The sequence below is a fragment of the Rhipicephalus sanguineus genome, chromosome 1 (genome assembly GCF_013339695.2).
Source record: "Rhipicephalus sanguineus isolate Rsan-2018 chromosome 1, BIME_Rsan_1.4, whole genome shotgun sequence".
In the NCBI taxonomy this organism is placed as follows: Eukaryota; Metazoa; Arthropoda; class Arachnida; order Ixodida; family Ixodidae; genus Rhipicephalus; species Rhipicephalus sanguineus.
This window is the reverse complement of record NC_051176.1, coordinates 313,969,679-313,990,854: the sequence shown is the minus strand read 5'-3', so window position 1 is coordinate 313,990,854 and position 21,176 is coordinate 313,969,679. Positions and strand designations below refer to the sequence as shown.

The following is a 21,176-nucleotide window of genomic DNA, read 5'->3' as shown; positions in this document are numbered from 1 at the left end:
TCAATGAATGATCTAATTTTGTCAGTGAAACACGCAATTGCAGTATCAGTAGAAAGACCAGCCCTAAAACCAAACTGACAAGGAGAAAGTATGTTAAATTTACTTAAATATTTGGAAAGCCTTATTTCAATTAGTTTTTCCAAAATTTTATCTAGGAAGGGAAGGACTGAAATAGGCCTGTAGTTGCCGATGCTGAGTGGATCACCTTTTTTAAATACTGGCACTACCTTTGCAACTTTTAATTTATCTGGGAAAACGCCGTTTTTGAAGCAGCGGTTAAAAATATGGCTTAAGATAGGGGAAACAATAGAACTTACAAGTTTAATGTGTTTTGAGTGGACATTGTCTAAGCCAGCTCCGCAAGCTTTTAATCCTGCAATAACTGAACAAATTTCGGAAGCGCACGTAGGAAAAAGAAACATCGATTGAGGACTGTGAGAAAAAGGAGGTACATAGTCAGAGGAAGGGGCATTGGTATAGCTAGTTGAAAAGTGTACATTAAAGGCGTCAGCTACATCGCTGGCTGCAGTGAGGGTGACGTCGTCGACACGAATAGAGGTCACTTTGCTGCGCGACCGGGTAGAATTTAGAAATTCTTTTAAAAGCTGCCACTTTTTTCTTGTATCATTTTGACAGTGCTGTAGTTGCCGTTCATAATAATTTTGTTTAGCTTTTTTTAAAAGCGTAGCCAACGTGCTGGAGTAAGTTTTATAGCGCAATTTTAAGCGCTCATTAAATGGCTGACGTTTCGTCTTTTTATATAAGTTCTCTGGTTCGAGTGTATTCATCACCGTGCATGTATAATGCCCACCTGTGCATGCCATTTGTGCCACCTGCATAATGCTAGATGCATACAGAGCCTGTGATTACACACCCGGCAAAAAGAATGTTCCTCGCCATTACTGTCACGGCAGTCCTAGACCAAATTAGTAGTAAACGCCATGCCCATCCAGAACCAGTCTCACCTTTGCTGCCAGTGACAACAGGCACATTGCGTGGCCGTGACCGCACATCATAAATGATTGGTCGCTGGACCCAGGGGATGAGGAAATGTGTGCCTTCACCAACCACATAGTTTTTGACGCCAGTGAAGCGATCAAAGATCACTGCCCGATGACCGCCGTCCACTGCACAGAAAGCATTAAATTGTACGTTTCTTAAAGGATACTGAACAAAATTTTCGCCGCCGAGATAAATGGCCCAATTGAAAGATTGGGTGCTGAAATTTGTTGAAACAACCTTCATTTCAGCCAGAGACTAGCAGAAAATAATGAATTTAATGCATTTTTCGCAAATTGGCGCGTCTAGCGGCCGCGCCGCGAACTTGCGAGGAAGTGACGCGAAACTCGGCGGATACCGACTCTCCAACCGTGCTCGCTGCAAAATCGCTTACCAGTCGACATCGCAAGCCGCCACCCGCTGCCACGCGTCTCTCTCGAAACGTGTTCCCACGGTCGGGAAGGTATTCTTGAGAGGAGAGGTGGAGAAAGGGAAGTGGCAGGGCAGGAGAGAGCGTGCCGGTTGCCCCCCTCTTGCTGGAGCATTCGACGTCACGGCCGTCGACAAGCGCATTGGCGTGCAGCCGCCGCGCTCTCACAATCCACTAAAAATATGGCCAACTGCTCGAAATTACGTGAAATAAACGCTGTTTATAGGAACAGTCGTGACGTCCGAGTCGAATGCAAGTGTTTTCGTAGCTTTTTCAAATTTTTTTTCAGTATCCCTTTAACAATAAAACAGGAGGATAAACCTAGGCTTTCACAGACAAGCACACATTAAAAACAATCTATTTTAACAAAGTAATCATTCCCAATAAATCAATATAGGAACCAGAAAAAATTTACACTTACCATAGTTTAGCGCTAGAAAGGCAACTCAAAAGGGTTTTTAAGACTGAAGGTCTTTAAGGTGGCGTTTTCACTCCGGCGGCACGAACACATCGTTTTTGTCATTTTTCCAGCTGACGCGGCGGCTGTTCTCCGTGTTTTATATGGTTGACTTATATATCATTGAAAAGCTTGATCTTTGTACATTTCAAATATATTTATTAAAAACAAGTCAACGATTAGTATTTGGGAATGGATAGGCAAGAATAAGCCCAAGTTACATGGTTTTGGCTGTCTGTGCCTCAGCAGCGACCATTTTTTGAAAAATCTGCTGCAGTTATAGTACTGTACTTTGCGCAGCACTTTGAAGACATATTTACTTATTTCCTCAACGAAGCAAATTCATGTTGGACTTCTACTTTTTTGTTGCTTAGCTTTTGAAAACGGCCAAATTTAGTAACTTTCGCAGAAGACTGTCCAGTAACTATTCGCTAGAGAAAGTTCATTTTCGGGGTGTGCGTAGAGCACAAGATTCTCTGTCTGAATGCTCAATTTCATCGATGTGTACATGCTACTTTTTAAATTATATTAGTCTAAATTTGGCAATATTCTCAATATAAGGACCTACCTTGGCCCATTTTCATGGAAAGCTACTCAAGTTCTGTGGCTGAATTTGCACGTAGAGAAACTAGAGTCCCCGATCTATTGGATGCGAAGTATCTCTTGCTCGGGGGTATGTAACGTGGCGTGGTCATCCGCACGCGGCGTAGTTCACACTCACACTACACATGCGCGACTCTCCTCCTTCCCTCTCTCCAAAAGCTGCGCGCTGGAGAGAGGGAAGCACCTGCTTGCGCTTCTCTTGCGTTCTTGCTTCTGCTCTCACGGTGCATACGCTACTCTCCTCCTCTAGTCTCCTCTCCTTCAAGTGGTAGAGCGCTGCGCGCGTTCAGTCCAGCGCTTGCCTCGGTTGGCTCCTCTGAAATGCGGGCTCGACATGGTGAAATTCTTTCCTGTGCAGCGCCGCGATGAGGGCCAGCGCATGCGCGTCCCCTGCCCCTCTCTCTCCACTCCTACGCTGCCTCTCTCTCGCACGCCTGTCGACGTTCCCCGCACGCCCTGTGAGAATTAACGGCCAGGCTAGAGGGAAGACACGACGCGCGTAGTGTTCCTCTTCGCGTTCCAAGACGCGAGGTCGGTAGCATGCCCAGCGAACGCCAACAAAACGCGATCGTGCAAGTGCTCCGGCTTCGCATTGCCTCATGGTCTCCTTTAGCGGGAAATAGTGTAACTTTCTTTTTCCTCAACGTAGCGTTTTTCAATAAAGCAAGCAGAAATGCGATACGAAGCTCGTAAAATGTCTTATTTTTCATGCTGCAAACGTCACCAAAACTGGTGTAATCTTCAAACAGCGCTGAAGTCTGAGCATCCATAGCTTAAAATATAGCAGTTACGGTCTCCTGATATAATTATACACACGAATCACACACAAATACTGCAGGAATACTGCGAAATCTACATTATTCCTACCACTACAACAGAAATCTTCCTCTAGCGCCACCTAGACGGACAAAACAAAAGCGTTGAATTTGAAAGTTCCCAGTCTCTCAGAGTGTGGCGTGCAAAAACATTTTACCTCAGGGGAAAGTGTCTTTTCTGACTTCAAACCACACGCCATCATCTGCAAGTCTTTTCTGTTTGCCTCCCCTCTGCGTCTCTTTGACAGGATAGCGCGGGGAGTAGGAGTATCCACGTTGTCAATGAAGGCTCCTGCGCGCCGCGATCTCACCTGGACTGTTTTTAATACGCGTGACCCTCCAAAAATGCACTGCTGAGACTGTGACCTCAGCTTTTGTACTCCCGTGCAACAGCTCAGAAAGAAGGTGACCCTTCACTCCATTGAAAATACCCTCGACAGATCGAGTGAATGTCTTCAGGTGAAAAAAAAAAAGGCCGAATTCTCGGGACATCCCGTTTGTGTGTGTGCGTGTGTTTGTGGTGGCTGCTGCGTGTGAGGCCCCTCTCGGGCAACCACGAAAAAGCGAGAGGTGTGCGGCGACAGACAAAAGAAGGCAGACGAACGGAGAGTGCACGTGCGATACGAGCAAACTGAGCACACATGCATGGGCAAAGTATGTTGTGAATATCACTTCGTTGTTTTTGTCTGCTTTTTTTGTGTGTGTGTTTTTTTTTTGCAGTCAAACGTATAGTTTTCCAGAAGTGTGGTTAGGTGGGCTAGTTGGCATGAATCCACCACAAAAACAGCACAAATATGAGACGAAGCACACCTAAAGGAATGACAAGATCACTGTTTTGTACTTGCTGCATATTTATTTAATTAAACACAATTAAGCTGTAGACCTCCACGTCAATCAGATGTAGATTGCTTGAATGTCTTTTCTGAGGGCTTTCCTTCATTTATGCGTTGTCAGCATTCGGACCAGAAAAAAGAACTGCGCGGCAAGTGCGTGTGTGTGGTGAAAGTAACCCATCACATTCAACCGCACTTGTTCTACTATCAAATTGCTAGATTAGGTTACAAGCGGAAATTTGGCAGGATACGCTCGTTCCGACCCACCGTGTATGGTACACTTTAGCGGGTTAGGGGTCGCACTGTTTAGCTCGTGGACGTGAGTTCGATTTCCACCTACGACAGGCACATTTCCACGGCAGTGTTCCCCTAAAGCGCCGACAAAGCAACTTCGTCGTAGAGGGTGTTGCCCCTGGCACGCACTTTGCAAACACCTGTAAAACTTCTCCTTCCCCGACTGCTTTTCTCGTTCTAAGCGTGTTCACCCATCCACAATCCAGCGAAGGTGCAGGATCAGCACCAAGGCTTCTCAAAACGTACTTCAGGAATGTCACGCCTCATTGTAAGTTTCCTCTTCCACCGTGAGAAAGGGGAAAATGAAAGAAAGGAAAGGCGGGGATGAGTGGCGAATGGGAACAAATTATTTGTCTGCTAGTCTGTGGTTCCGGCTTTCGTGTGAAAAACGAACTTGTTTGCATATGCAGAGTAACTATTTTGCAAGCCGTCAGTTAGCGAGCCATATTTCCCTGACTGCAGAGAAAAGTGCGGATGGCTACGTGAGCTGTAGCGTTCCCAGCCGCACGCAGCAAAACAAACGTCACGCGTCCCAACGCCTACTGAAGTTTGGAAACAAAATGATTTACAGTACGTCGTCTTCTGGATAGAAGATGTATTTGAGAGCGTAATAATTGCACTCACATAACGGTAACACATCTGCTTTGCGAATCATCACTGTATCCTCGAAAACCATTGATGTGACTGCCATTTGTTTGTTGCAGTGCACGGCGACTGATCTAGCAGAGGTAGCAGGTATAAAGCTTGGACTGCGCGAAGTAGTTAGACAACACGTGCACAATTTGCGCTATATGAACTAACAACCTCTAGCAAAACTAAATTTAGTAAATAATCCTTTTGCTCATGTAGATCATGTGATGTCTTATTTTCTAGGCCCCCTTTACTGACCAGAGCGCGTGACGTAGCTCATTTACCGTCTCAGTATCGCCTGCATTGGCTTTCATAGACACCTCTTCGAAAAGCTGAGCGTGCTTTTGGGTGTCGACTAGGTCAGGTTTCGCCGAGATAGAGCCCTTACACATTTTATTTTTCAATACTCCTAAAAGGACGCAATTCGCATCTGTGTTACGACTTGTGCTCTTCGCTGTGGTGCTAGGAGGACTCGTTTTATAGCTGAAAAAATTGCCTCATATATGCTTCGTTAAAGCAGAGCAGTGCATGCCCTCCAAGTATGTATGTTGCGTTCCTTGACTTCACCTTCCTCTCTCTGCCTGCTCGCCACGCTTGTACCACAACGTGGCCGATGTCATCCTAATCACCATTCATATTCTTGAAGATTTCAAATAGGTATGTAACAAAGAGAAAGAAAGCGGCACCCCATACATCAGTTTAGGGATGCATGAGGCTCATAGTGTTTTAATAAAAAGGCAAAGCCCTTCAGTCGTTCATGCGTATAAAATCACCATTTTTGGCTCACTGCAAGGCACGGAAAAGGGGCTTTGTGCAATGATAGCCAGGAAGTAGTGGAAAGGATCTTTTCGGGTAGCTTCTGAATGTAGCGACATAAATATCAAGCGGACCATGCGACACCCGGACCATGCGACACCCGCAACAGACGTTTCCAATGCTTCGTGCGCTCCTTCCCAAGAAGACCCCAGCGACTGGACAACAGATACACGTCACGGGGGGCATCTCCTTTCCGCAAAGCATCAGGCAAGTCCTCAGTCGAGGGCCCAAGTTCACCGTGGAACCCAGGACCTCCAGACCGGAGCTCTTGGCCATGGTGAGACACGTTTCTCGGAGTGCAGAAGGAACTGAAGTAGATCGTTGCATCTCTGACGGTGTGGACGTTTTAAGTAGGTACAGACAATCAGGGAGGAAGCTCCCTTTGTTCAAGGCTGTAACTTGGCTAAAAGAGCATTCACTGTCCCTCCTCTCCGCCGATAAAGACGGAGGGTTTGTAGTTTTGAATAGAGACATGTATATGTCTAAGGCATCTGAGAGTGTAAATGCTGTAATTTATAAGCGCCCTGACATTCATGTCGCAGGAATTAAGAATAAGGCGAAAAGGCTAGCGAAAAAGTTGAACCTGAACAAGCTGGGCAGCATCATTGAGAGTAGTAACAAGGGTAGCCTGGAAATGTTTTTCACTGTGAAAACCCATAAGCCCAACTGGCCTTTTCGTGCAATAGTTTCTGAGACTGGGACTTGGCTGAACCATGTTGCTAAGTATATCCAACAAAAGCTAAGTGTTTTGTCAATTGATGATCCATTTAGAATAAAAAATTCGGAAGAAGTGATCACGTATCTAAATCGGAACCACGATAAGGGGCTGTACGGGTTTTCAATCGCCGTCAAAGATTTGTATTACACGATTCCGCAAGCTGAAATAATGTCGGCTGTCAGCGATCACATACATAAGCATGGCATCGTAGCTTTTCAAAACAATTGTGGAATTTCTGCAAGTGCCTTCCTCGAACTGTTGTTAGACTTTTATCTTTCTTCCACGTGTGCAGAATGGGAGGGGGAAGTATATACCCAAAAAGATGGGATATGCATCGGCTCGTGCTTAGCGCCGATTCTCAGCGATATGTTTCTGGCCAGACGTGATAAAAGGTTGCAAGGCCATTTGGAAAAGCTAGATGTGTGCCGCACTTTCAGGTTTGTTGACGATTATTTCGTATTTCTACACTGTGACAACCCCAAATTTGAGGGGCTGTTTTCAAATGTTCACCCCATCTTTCTTGAGCACCTTCAACCATTGGTTCTAACACATGAAACACCAGTTCATGACACCATTAAATTTTTACACCTTTCACTTCTCTTTACACCCTCTCATGTATGCTGGTCTTACGAGCCCCGAGCTCAAAAACCCATCCTTCCTTACGCTTCAGCCCATTCGAAACTTGTTAAAAGAGCCATTATTCATTCTGTTTTTAATAATGTTTTAAAGAAGTGTTGTGAACACACCATGCAACAAAGCCTTAAAGGGGCCCTGCAACACTTTTCGAGCATGCTCAAAAAGCGCCGCCGATCGGTAGTCGAGGCTCCCGAGAACACGCGAGCCAAATATTATAGCGATGCGCACGGCCTGGAAATTACAATAAATGCTCAAAGTCAGCTGAAAATCGCTCCCTCTTCTCTTGACAAATGATGTATTAGTCCGCAAAATATGACGCGATTGTCGGCAGTTCCACCATTGGCTGATGTTATAATCACGATAACACCCTCATTATTACTTTCGTTGTTAATTTTGAGTTCAATAGGTAGATAATATGTATGTTTATATTCTGTTATCGCGTTAAAAACACCGAACAAACATTAATATTAGCACTTCCGGTCTCACCGACAGCTCGTCTGCTCGTAGTTGCGTGGTTCCGTTTTCTTCGCCATGCGCAGTGCCGAAAACGTGAATATTTCTGTGCTTTTGACCATCGCCGGTTGCCGTTGAGAGTGGCAGCCGTTCGAGTGTTGCCTCGTCAGCTGAGAACTGCATCGTCGGCACGTTCTCACGACCAACCGAGGCACGGGCGCAGCGTGTCTCCGATAACAATGCTGGCGTCCGGTAATGGCGGCGCTTCGGGGTCGTCTGCCAGTGCCGTCTTACGAGGCGGTGTATTGGAGTATGGGCCGAAACCGATCTCAGCTGTCATTCGTTCCAAACGAGCGCGCACGTTTGCTTCCATGGTTGGCAGAGCGATGAAAACACTACGGCGTTCGAGGTGCACACCCAACATTACCAAACCGACGCGCAGTTTTCAAGCACGCGCGATACACAGCGCGATTGACTCCGCTCGACGAGAACGACGCAAGCCGACCGGAAGTGGCGGCACAGACCACGTGGTTGCGCCGAGACGCCAGAGAGAAAAAAATGAAAAAAAATGCCGCCGGCGCTGACGTCGCCTCGTCGCACCTCCGCCCTCCCTCCCTCCCCTCACGCCGCGCGCAGCTTTCCGCGCGCTCGCTGCGTTGAGTTGAGAGAGAAAGCTGCGGAACGTGATCTCTATAATTTGGTAACACCACTTAGACTTGACGGATTCGAAAAATTTTTGCGGCATATGGCTCGTGAAGAGTCATACGTCAATAATGGGACTATTCCAATACAGTATAGACCGCTTATAACGTAAGTCGCCGGAGTCGCGAATATCCGCACTATAAGCGGTACCGCACTATAACCAAAACAACCTTATTCAAAGGCTGCACTTGCGCAAAACGTGTTCAGCATGTAGCCTCGCGTGTCCGATAATCGACATATGCGATTTGGGGCGCTTACAACCACTTAAATCTCCGAAAAAAAATGTTCAAGAATTAACCGCCAAAGGCCCGCATTGCCAACGAAATGAACACGGGGGAAAAAAGCAAACAAAACAAAGTGCCATCGCGGAAATTCGCCGCGACTACGTTTCAGGCCACCTCGAGGTATGCGCATTACACAGAAACCATGTTGAATCACGACCGAAATTTCACGTGCTGATCGAGCGCTACCTATCGTTCGATTTCACGGGCGCGCACGCGATGTCCAAGACATTGCAATCGAATCCGGAACCACCATTCGAGAGTTGCATGTGCCAACCGTGCCCTCGTTTTCATTAACGATATGATTCCCTTCCCTTCAAGTGCAGCCATCGCAAAAAGTTTCGTTGATTCCGCACCAAACCGCAACTTGTATCGCCCGCGACCGCTACCGAAAAGCAACCAACGCTGATTAGGCCTAGCCTGCGGTTCAGCATGTTGTCGCGGGAAGTTTGTCTAAGACAAGATGAAGATCGGACGTCGAAAAGATCGCACTCAAGAACTAACCCAAGAACAGCGCGCGTAATACGAAGTTTGTGTTCGCGGCCGGGAGATCAACGACGACAAAAGCCCGCCAAGCTCGTTAAGTCCGCGCACTGGCAGAAAAGGCGAAAGCTCGCGTCATGAAGCCGCAAAACTTTTCAATTTGCGGACGAGGTAGCAAACGCGATATCTGTCGCAAGTGTGATAACGACGACGCTTTTCCCGACAGGAAACTTACTTTAAAGCGCACTTGATGAGGACGCGATCGTACGTTCCACGCGGAACGCGCTGCCGGCAAGCGGCCGCGGAGCCTTGCCGCCGCCGGTGCAAAGGCTACTCCGTCGCCTAGGCAACCACCATCCTTCTCCACTCGGCGAGCCCGCACAGCGCTGCCGCGGTCTTTTTCCTCCCTCCGCCCCTCGTTTGTTCACTGTGCGTGCCCTCGCCCTTCGTTACGACCTCGTCGCTCCCTCCCCAGCGGCGTACCTCCTTTGAGAACCGCATTATAAACGGTATTTCATCTTGGGGGACTGCACAATAAGCGGTATGCGTATACATGCGGTTCTATGGGACGGTAAACGGGAGTTGAAAAAGACCGCATTATAACCGGTCCTGCACTATATGCGGTTACGTTATAAGTGGTCTGCACTGTATAACAAAGAAAGGTGTTGCAGGGCCCCTTTAAGGAACAAGTGAGTCGCCTCACAAAAGCTGGCTACCCTTCCGAGCTTATGGTCGCTGTTGCACAGAAACTGAAGCATAGCCTTAGAACTCGCGATGGCAGCGAGCCATTCCAACTGAGAGAAAAAAGAAAAAAAGTTGTTGCCATGCCCCTACCTCCATCAGGTATCACACAACCTCAAGAGAATTGGAAAACGTGCGGGTGTGGAAGTCGTCGTCTCGGCTCCCAAAAAATTGGCTGGCATGTTAACCGTAGGAAAAGGTTAACCGTAGGAATGGAGAATCAGGTGGATGTACAGTCAGGCATGTCAAGCAGTTTGTCGAGTGCAAGAAAGGTGTAATTTATTCCCTGCCCTTATCGTGTGGGAAAGAGTACGTGGGACAAACCGGACGATGCATAAACCAAAGACTAAAAGAGCACCATGACAATGTCGCACGAATAGCCACTTGTGGTCACGTTGCCAAACACTGCAGAGATTGTCGATCTGACGAAAATGACAGCGAACCTTGTGAACCAATGTACAGAGACAGCAAAGTAATAGGCAAGCATCGTGATGCTCTAACAAGAGAAATACAGGAGGCACATGTGATAGCGAAGTTGCAAGATAAGTGTATAAGCGCACCCTCAGTAGCATTGTCCCAAAAAGCAATCAAATATCTTGAATGTGAAGTTTGACGCATGTCTGTTTTCTCCCGGCACTGTTATGATCGGACTTGACGGCTTGGCGCCGCTGGATCGTCAGAATGGTATGGCGGCATCAGCCCTGCTTTATTCGACCTCAACGTTCCCCGAAACGCACCAGATGCGGCGACAACACTGCACTTGTGTCCTGAACCCTTCAAGGCTGTCAGCTCCCTCTTCAATCGCCTTGGACACGCTTGGCTGACTTTGACGCCTTTATGGCCTGAAGATGAACTATTTGCAGTCCAGGCTGCTCGGAGGAGGCAGTCGCTTGTGCACTGCTATGTTCAGGCTTCTGCGAGATGCACCGAACAATTAGCCGAGCGCCGGAGACTCCTCATCGGGCACCTGTCCCACACTATGCGGTGTCTGCAACTTCGTGACCCGGCCGGCAGCTGGCCGTCACCTGCACCGGCGACGCATCGAGGCAAGGAGCGACTGCACCTGACAGCACACCTGACAACGCAGCCCGTTTCCAGGCATGGTCCGTCATCCAGGTGCACCGCCTCTCTTTTTCCTGGAATGCTAAGGAGGCGGTGCTTACTTTTCGTTTAGTGGGCGGAGATGAAGACAACGTGTTTGATTGAACTGTCCTGGACTTGATGGTTTCCTCCAGCAGGGAATCCTGCGAAGGCCCAGGCTTTATAAAGCGAGCGTCGGCACGCTCCAAGCATGCTACGACAAGCTACCACGAGGCTTCGACAGGCCACGTCGAGGCTACGTCGACACGACGCTACGACACGCTACCAACTCATCATGTAAATAAACGTTCCTGTTATCAGCTCTGGCTCCTGATCTCGACTTCTTCCTGAGGCCTGGCTGCTCCCCGGTCCTATGGGCAGACCCCCGATCACATCAGCACTAATGTCCCTTCCGCGCATGTTTGTTGCCCGTTTCTCCTCGCCACCAGTGGTATAAAAGACTGGCTGGTTTCAATAAAATATCAGTTGTCAGTCAGCATTCCGTGTGTCTTGTGTTCCTTACTGTGTTGTCGTCTTGCGCTGTAAAATATGGAAGCTAGAAACCAACTCGCCCAACATATTACCTTGTGGAATCTCATTGACTGTTTTCGACAGACTCTCAAGGCCACAGAGGCAGCAACATTTGCATAGTGCACCGCTTGCAACAGCCTTAGTAGCTGCTGCAAGACGGATGGGTCTAGGCAATATTTCTCGTGGCTTACCACATGCATGCCATGTGCCACTTTCAGAGAAGAACAATCAGAGTGGTCCCTTCAATGCTCATTCTCATTGACATACTCATTTGGTAGACCGGCCAAGACGCTCATTTTCTGCTCTCAACAGTCGTTTCCTTTTGCAGTCATGGCTTTAAGCAAAGGTCGAGTAACAAAAACGCTTTTTAGAACTCGTGCGTCCATACCTTATTCTGTACGACAAGACGGATCCTGTCCTTCGACATTTTGGTGGCACCAGCAAGGTTGCACCCAGTACCAGTTTTCTTGCCTTCAGAATGCAGTGTTGCCGCACAGAAATTATTATGCTCACAGTGGTAATGACGTTATCATTACCTGACATGGCTCACTAAGGAATGCCCAAGAACGTACACACAACCACTCAGTGTCCACAGCATATTAACAAAAAAGTGCACAGTATGCAGGGTTGCCACTGACTTTCGAGTAAATGTCGCCAAGCGACGAGCAGAAAGTCGCCAAAAGTTGCCATTTCTTTTGCAAATTTCGCCAAAAAAGTCGCAAAAAAATATGTGCGGCATATCCTAGTAATAAGAACTTCCACTGATGTATAGCGCCGTAGAATACAATGCCATTCAAAGCCCTTAAAGTATATTGACATTTCTCAATGCCAGGCGCATCGCCCCTTCACCATGGGAGTGCTTGGTGCACCTGGTTTTCCGACTAGCCGCAAGATGTGCGCGGAGGCGCAAGTATGAAAGGATAAAACGCTCATGATATCTTTCCATCCCTGTCCGCTCGTTTCAAAGGTAAAAGTGTGGTAAACCTTGGGCGAAAGCCGCGAAGGCGTTGTTTGTAGACAGCTTTACATCCCCTCATATGAAAAAAAGGATTAACAGGTTTATTGAAAGTGGTAAGACAGAATTATTACAGGTATCGTTCATTAGTGAGTCTTACGCCCTTCAGTGTGAACTAATATGATACCGGACGCCACTGCCCCTTTCATATATAATCACTTATATCTACCCGTGTCAATCCAGTGCGTTATAATTGAACAGGTAGACATTGTAAAATGTTATATAGCAATTGTTTTCATTGCACACGCTCACCGAGAACAGTAGAAAATGCCCGAATAAATATTTTTTTATTGCACGAACACCTGCGTATCCGCCCATCTTCGCTATACGAGCTCGATTAGGGGATACTGCAGCGGTGAATAGGTCGCCAAGCTATTCAGAATAGTTGGAGCTTTGGCGGAACAAATGGCCTGAACACACGACCAACCCGTCATCTAGCCCCTTCAGAAGCGAAACTTTAGCGAAGCTCTCAAGCATCTAGATTAATCTAGATGAATTGAGTTAGAAGCATCTAGATGAATTGAGGAGATACACACGAGTTACAGGACGGACATATAGAACGGCGCACAATGTGCACCTCAAAACCCAGAAAAATACAGAGAATAGTGCCGCTCATTCGTTGGGACGTCAGTGAGCCTAGGATGCATAACTCAGTGTTCTGAGACCTAAGCTGAAAATCGCCAAAAATTCGCCGTGTCGCCATTCATAATTTTAGGTCGCCACGAGCCTCTCAAATTCGCCAATTTGGCGAAAAGTAGCCACCATTGGCAGCCCTGACAGTATGTTGCACCAGCATCAGGAGTAGAGAGGATGTGAGATTTTCCACGCTGTCACACAACTGCCAAACCGGCCAAGTGCACAAGATCTTACTAGCAGTGTAGTCACATTTGCCCCAGCATCATTTCTGCACTAGTGTGGCTGGGCCTTTATGCAAGTGTCGCTCTTAGAAGTCATGTCTACTTAGTTTGAAATTGCTTGAATGTTGTAGTGCAAGTTTCCAGTGGTAGAGCAGAAGAAATGGTGTTTGGGTTGAGATCAGCAGAAGTACAACAGTATGTGTGCGACTATTTGGTGCCGATTCTCATCACCACACAAGAAATTGTACTCTATTGTAATCAAAATGACATGGGTATGGCTTCGTCACATAACCCCCGCCGCCCCAAAAATTTACTATATCGACAAAATTGAGTCTATCCAGAAGAAATCTCAGGTGCGATCTGAAGCGATTCTGGTTATTTTATGCCTTTCACCACCATTAGCGGTCTGCCATTGGTAAAAATTTCTGGGCCGTGCCTTTTGGCCAACGGCAGGTGGCTAATGGCAGCGAAAGGCATAAATTCATAGAATCGCTATAAAACTGCTCCGCGATAGCAGCCCTATACACTTCTTTTATCGGTTGGTTTATCGGGTTTAACATCCCAAAGCGACCCGAGCTATAAGAGACGCCATAGTGGAGGGCTCTGAATAATTTCGACCACCGGGGTTTTTTTAACGTGTACTGGCATTGCACAGTAAAGCCAGAGTTCAAATTTGCAGCTACATCGAGGAGCATTATTACACGTGCTGCGGCTCCATAGTTTTGGCACAGAAAGTTGTCCCCATGCATAGACCTATGTCACAAAAATGTGGTGGTGCCGTCATTGGGCATATACTTTCGCCTGGTAGGCCCCCACTGCTGTGTCCATCACAGTTGCTGCTGTTTAGTCATGCAAACAAGAAAAAAAAACGAATGAGCTGCGTCGTGGTTCAATGCGCAGAAAGGCACAAGAAAGGTGGAATAAGTTCTGGTCGGTTTCTTGTTTATGAAAACTGTTGCAAGAACTGTTGGCTGCAGCTATAAAACACAAGAACTTGTATCCAGCGCTGACTCATCAACTATGACAGAAATTGAGCGGTTGGCGCTGCCTGTCTTGTCTAGCAAAAAGGATTATCTTTGTAAGTTTGTCTTGTAATGCCCAGCACCACTATTCTCATTTGCATGAATAACTACCCTGGCACATGTGTTTATGTGTGATTTATCGTAAAGATTGGGGACACATTCATAACTACCTTTATGCCGTGCATTTTCATATTTTACTGATGAGAGTCTTGCTGGGCTAGGTGGGCCATTCTTGCATTAGTTAAATTAGAATGTACACATGTGTACAGCAACATCAACTATATTTCGCAAATCAGTGAAATTTATAGCGTTGAGATGCCTAATGTTTTATATGTTCATTTCAGAGTCCTTAGAGCCACTGCAACTCCCTCTGTCATGGTTGACCCTGGTAAACATGCTGCTGGAGGTACCCAGATGCACGGTACTTGGAAGCAGCTTTCGCAGCTGTTGTGTCAGTTAGTGTCTGCCTACCATTGTTTACTAACATGGAGTAGGTCTACAGAGTAATGGTTCTAAAACTGGGTTTCGCAAAAGGTATTTTAGGGTTCTACGAGTGCTCAGAACTAATGTGAGCACGTTCTGCTTACACCCCCTTAAATAATTCATTGAATTAGAAAACTTGAATTGAATTTTGGATTAATTTAAGCCATTAAATGCTGCATCCGTAATTTGCTGGTCTGTAAGCAGCGTGAGACCTACACGATAGCGGCACTCAAGACTTGTCAACTGTTGTGGAATTGGCGGACACACAGTGGCCGCAGTGAGCTTTTATAAGCTCTGTGGGAATACTCATTTTCGCAGGTCAGCTCATGCATTACTGCAGGACACTAATGCGTGCGAGAGTTAGCGCTGTGTCCCCGCGGTGGCACCTGGAGGTTACCCAGAGGACTCTCTCTCTTGCAGTGTCGTTCCCATGCGCTTCCTCCCATTCAGGTTATGTTGTGTAGTACGCAGTCTATTGTGTTACTTTCGCTGTTTGCATGATTTGACTATTGTGCAAAAAAGGTGCTAAAAATAGCCTATTTATTTGCTCTACGATGTGAATTGTGTGCGGTGTTCGCTACGCATGTGAGAGACCCCACGACTCGTGCTCATGGGCATCGTTTCTAATGCACGAGTGGAAATCAATTGGCAAGTTCTACAAGCCGAGAGCCAGTTGCTGAGGGTTGAAGGCAATATTGGCTGTTTAAAGGGATACTGAACAAAAATTTGAAAAAGCTACGAAAACACTTACATTCGACTCGGACGACACGGCTGTTCCTGTACGCAGCGTTTATTTCACGTAATTTCGAGCAGTTGGCCGTATTTTTAGTGGATTGTGAGAGCGCGGCGGCTGCATGCCACTGCGCTTGTCGGCGGACGTGACGTCGAGTGCTCCAGCAAGAGGGGGCAACCGGCACTCTCTCTCCTGCCCTGCCACTTTCCTTTCTCCACCTCTCCTCTCAAGAACCGAGGGTGGCTGGTGTGGCGCTGAACATAGCTGAGCCTTGTCCTCTTTTCCCCACATAGGAAACAAAATAGCGCTCATTCCTGAAAAACCGCTACAACTACCGAGCGTGTCGCGAGAGCTCAAAGATGCAAGGTGCGAGTGACAGTGGTTCCACGAGCGGTCATTGCGACTCCGAGTTCGACGGGCCTCCAAAACGGATGCGCCAAATACAACCATATGCATGTGACCGTCCTGCTGTGTCAAGCGACAGCAAGGACGACGAGCCAGACGAGCCGCCGTAGCCCAACGTGGGTCGGCAGCCGGGACACAGTAACTCATAGTCACTATCCTCGAAGTGTCCAGAGCACAAAAAGTCACGCTTTGAAGGCACCCACGTTGGCTGCGATGGGCGCGCAGCGCGAATCCATATCCTTCGAAGCTTCGGCTCTGTTGGAAATGTATGACAGGGCACACCCTAGCGCAGAACAGCGTTGAGGCATTCTGCGTTGTGTCAGGTGCTTCACCGTTCACATTACGTAGCAGCACACAACACAGACGGCAAATTCGTAGACGTGGGCGCATGCTCCGCTTGAGAAAACAGTCTATTCTAGGGACCGTAATACGGCCGAGAGCGCGGCAATGGCGTCGTTGGCTGCCGGTTGAGAACACGCACGAACACCTTCCCGACCGTGAAAACACGTTTTGGGAGAGACGCGCGGCAGCGGGTGGCGGCTTGCGATGTCGATTGGTAAGCGATTTTGCTGCGAGCACGGTTGGCGAGTCACTATCCGCGGAGTTTCGCGTCACTTCCTCTCTAGTTCGCGGCGCGGCCGCTAGACGCACCAATTCGCGAAAAATGCATTAAATTCATTATTTTCTGCTAGTCTCTGGCTGAAGTGAAGGTTGTTTCAACAAATTTCAGCACCCAATCTTTCAATTGAGTCATTTATCTCGGCGGCGAAAATTTTGTTCAGTATCCCTTTAAGCAGCGTATGATAATGTACATACAAGCATGGCCAAAATTTGTGGCCCATTGCACATTTGCATAGCTCAGGCTCTATACATGTTGGTTTGCCACAGCACTACGTCAGTGTCATAACGAAAACGCATGACGAGCCACATCACTCTGTGCCGGCTATGGGTTATACAGGCATTTAGCATGTGTTATTACAGCTATACCGAAGAACGCTCCGCAGTACGAGAGGCATGCAATAATCTTTTGCATGTTAAAACTTTGTGTGAAGGCATCGTTTACAGCGTGATGCTTATGAAGCCGTAACCATATGGCTAGCATGTATTACAATGTGGTTCAAAACAGAATTACAAACCACAAGTTCCTCATCAAAAGCTATGACCTTCCAAAACAAAAACAGAGCCCACAAGCAGAGATGGTGGCATTTTCAGGCAGTGCCTGTGACCTGTCTAGCTTAAGAGATTTGATCTCGGACTGTCATATTAACCCTTTGACACGCTATGTACACAATTGTGTACACCACTTGTTTTTGCTATTTGTATCAACTAAGGACTAAGTGCGAGCGAGATATAGCGAGCTTTGGATAAATTAAACCTCCTGCATAATAAAGTTGTCTTCACTTAACTTCATTTTGCAGAGTACTGTTGCATATGATCACTTTGATGAAGGCACTACCACGTTCGACGAGTCGTTCGACGTGCCGCTTTCTGCGAGCCATGTGAAAAGTATAATTTTTCTTTGCTCAAAATAGACATAATCGAAAATCGACTTGCAGTATATTTCTAGCCTGAGATAGATTTCATTCTTTTTGTGCCAAAACAGAGCATCAATGACTTCAGGATAAAGATATATTTAATTACAACTTAATTAGGATAAGTTACTATAACACACATAAATTAACATATTATGACATGACTAACGTCATATCGATTTGACACATTTACAGGCAGTTCTTCATAGGTGGCGTCTGAAAGGGTTAAAGGGGCCCTGCAATACTTTTTGAAGATACTCAGGCTCCTGTGAACATGTGAGCCAAATATACCACTGCACACAGCAGAGAATTTGCAATTTTGTTTCACAAACAGCCAAAAATAGCTCGCTCTCCTTTCGGTAAACTGCAACGTTCAAGGGACGGACACAGCCAGTGGCCGATTTCATGATCGCAAAAGCATGGTCAATAAAATTTATATTGATTGTTTTGAGTTGAATAAGTACATAGGTATCTCGTCGGAAACACTGAAAAAGTTACTATCTCCGGTCTCGATCAACGGCCGTCTGCTTAGTGTTTTGTTTTCCCCCGAGGTGGCACACGGTGTACTACGCCAGTGCTCTTTCAAATACTACATGCCTGAGTTGGTCGTACTGAAGCCATCTCCAAAACCACCGGTATGCTTGATAGTGCATGCTTTGTCTCTTATGCAGCTCGCAAGCTAGATGACTAGGCAGACGTCACTGGGTGTCTAGCTAACGCTTCAAAACGCACTACCTCAGTTTGGTTGCCATCAGTAACTCAACCAGGTACTCACAGAGCTCAGCCAGACTTTAGCATAACAGTAGCGCGGTAACACAATTGTTAGGCCTATACACTTTTGACTCAAATGGCTTGGATTAAAATGACTACACTCAGCAATTTAGAACCGATTTAATAATACTTTTTTATGTAATGGTCATCTAACAGCGATATTGGTCTGTAACCCTCAAAAGAACAAAGTTTTCCTTTCAGAGCCTTCGCTTGCAGTTTGAAGATAACATAGCACTCTTTAGCAATGACAGCGACGAATTGAAAAAAATTATTGAAGAATTAAACCGATGATGATGACAAATGATGCTTAATGGCGCAAGGGCCACTCATGGCCAAAGGGCACCAAGACATGGCATGTGATGAATGATAATGTAATGTGGCTGTAGGTGGGTCTAAAATCCGGTGCACTAAAGGCGCATAAAAACATGTAATTATTAAAATCATGAGTGTGAGCGAAATGTGTGTGACTAGAATGAATGACAAGCGATCACAATACGTGGGAATGTTGGAATAGCACCAGTGCCTCAACCACACCCTCGCGTCCAAGGGCTGGGAGGTGGTGGGAGCTCTCTTTTAAAGGGGCCCTGCAAAACTTTTCCAGGTAATGATCACACGGCTTCATTAAAGGAGCCGTGAAAATCTTGAGTCAAGTAAAAACGGAGGAAAAGATCGCATGCTTCAAGCACTTTCTCTCTCAGCTACGCAGCACTTTCTTCGAACGCGTGGCTTACTTTCAGCGCAAGCGCAGGCACGTGGCAGCATCTGGCGGCGGTCACTATGCAGCTCACAAAACTCAAATCAGCCAATGGCCGTGGACTTTGGCTTGAGGGTGCAATCATTTCGGTTCATGGCATCAAGAGAAGAGGGAACGATTTCTAGCTGACTGAGAATCAACTGTAAATTCCAGGCCGCAAGCTGTAGCATTATGTTTGGCCCACATGTTCTCAGGAGCCCCGACTACCGATCAGCAAAGTGTTGCAGGGCCCCGTGCAATGGATTGCCTACGTAAATAACATGAAAACTCTGCAAGTCTTTTAAAAATGCTATCACTGATTCATATTTTCAAAAAAAGGATCAAAGAACCATGAAGGATGCAGTGGAAAATGCTGCCGAAATGGCAATAGAAAGACCTTTTTCCGGTCAACGTCTAATTCAGTGCACTGACGAGGATATGTTGTAACACAGCAAGTGGCTCACCACATCTATCACACATGGGTGGATCACCACCGGACAGAAGGTGCCCTTCCCCTAGCGGAAAAGTCGCAAAACGGTTCTTGATCTTCGAGCCTTTTGTTCCGCCAATATCGGTTGTCCCGGCCCCTACTAACACCCTACCAAAACGGCAGAGGAACATGAAAAAAGCAGATTTCCTATATACGGCTTGATAACGTATAATTTACAGGGACAGCCGTAGATGAGTTGGCAGGCCAACACATTCCAGGGCACTGAGAGATTGCTGCGTAGAACATGCTGCATAGATGAATAAGCGATGGACAAGATTGAATAAAGCGAAACAATTATGGGGTGCTTGTAGTTCAGAAGCATTTTTAAGGCCATGACAACACTTTGAGGGTTGAATGTTTTTGCCGAATGCGGCCCTGGGTGGGTCAGGGTAAAGAGCACCGGCATCCAAAAAAGATGGGCTGGCAGCTATGTAAGACACGCCAGCATAAGACTTGGATGCATCTGTAAAATATTCAGGACAAGAAAATTTGTGTTGCACTTCGAGAAAATACAGTGGATAAAAGCTGCCACTACAACAGATACATCACAGTCAATAAGCTGCCACTGACATGATGGGAACTGCATTGCAGGAGCCATCACTTGGTGTTCAAGGAGTGGGACACACATCTGCTCTGTCAAACCTCTCACACGCATTGAGTAGGGCTCTCTCACAGCAGGCTGGTTATGGAGAAGTCATTTCTAGTACAGTCCACAAAATTTTCACTCTTTGCATTCACTTTCAGCAAATACATGAAGGAAATTTAAAATGCAAATGAAGTGACCACTCATCTGATTCTAAATAAAGGATTTGTACAGGGCTTGTCCTAAAGGCACCTGTAGAAAGATGAATACCAGGTGGTGGACAGAGTCCGACATCTTCAAAGCACTTGGCATGGCAGACGATAGACAATGGCCCCGTAATCTAGGCATGTGCGCACGAGGCTTTTATATAGATTCATCCGACACTTTACGTCCTTACCCCACGTGTTGTGCGACTGCACTTTCAAAATCTTCATTGTTTTGAGACACTTGTTTCTTTAAATATTTTATGTGTGGTATAATGGTTAGCTTTGGGTCCAGATGTATGCCTCGAAATTTATGCTCCATTTTTACAGGTAGATGCTGACCCTGCACAGTCAGGATCGGGGTGCAGGCCTCTCTTTCTACTGAAGTGCTTTTTTTTATCACAGAACCCGCCCATTTGGCCAGACCAAGCTGAACCTGCCGCTCACATGCTGCAAGGTTGCAAAATTTAAGTGTCCTATTTGTACATCGTCAACATATGTGCAATAAAACATACTGTGTAGGATGCACAGACACGAGGAATTCATTTTTATAATAAAAAGTGCACAATTGAGGACACCACCCTGTGGTTCTCCAGTCTCCTGGACAAATTGTCATGATAAAACATTGCCAACGCAAAAATGAAGTGTGTAATTCAACAAGTATGTTTAGTACATGTGGCATCTTATCAAGTATACCTTATAGTGAAAGCGTCTCAATATTCCAAACCGCCACATTGCATCATAGGTTTTTTCCGTATAGAGGAACGCAAACAAAGAATTGCCTGCAGACGAAACCTTCACGACTATGTGCCTTGACACGTATCAAATGGTCAGTGGTGGATCAACC

At 46.6% G+C, this 21,176-nt stretch overlaps 1 protein-coding gene across 2 annotated transcripts in view; it reads right to left on the bottom strand.

Annotated features, from left to right (window-relative positions):
* Nucleotides 1-21,176, bottom strand: part of LOC119379449 (protein l(2)37Cc) — a 183,134-nt gene that overhangs the window by 128,067 nt on the left and 33,891 nt on the right. For both annotated transcript variants that reach the window (XM_037648753.1, XM_037648754.2), the window contains exon 3: nucleotides 966-1,127. In XM_037648753.1, coding sequence (XP_037504681.1) covers nucleotides 966-1,127 — 162 coding nt within the window. The remainder of the gene's footprint in view (nucleotides 1-965; nucleotides 1,128-21,176) is intronic.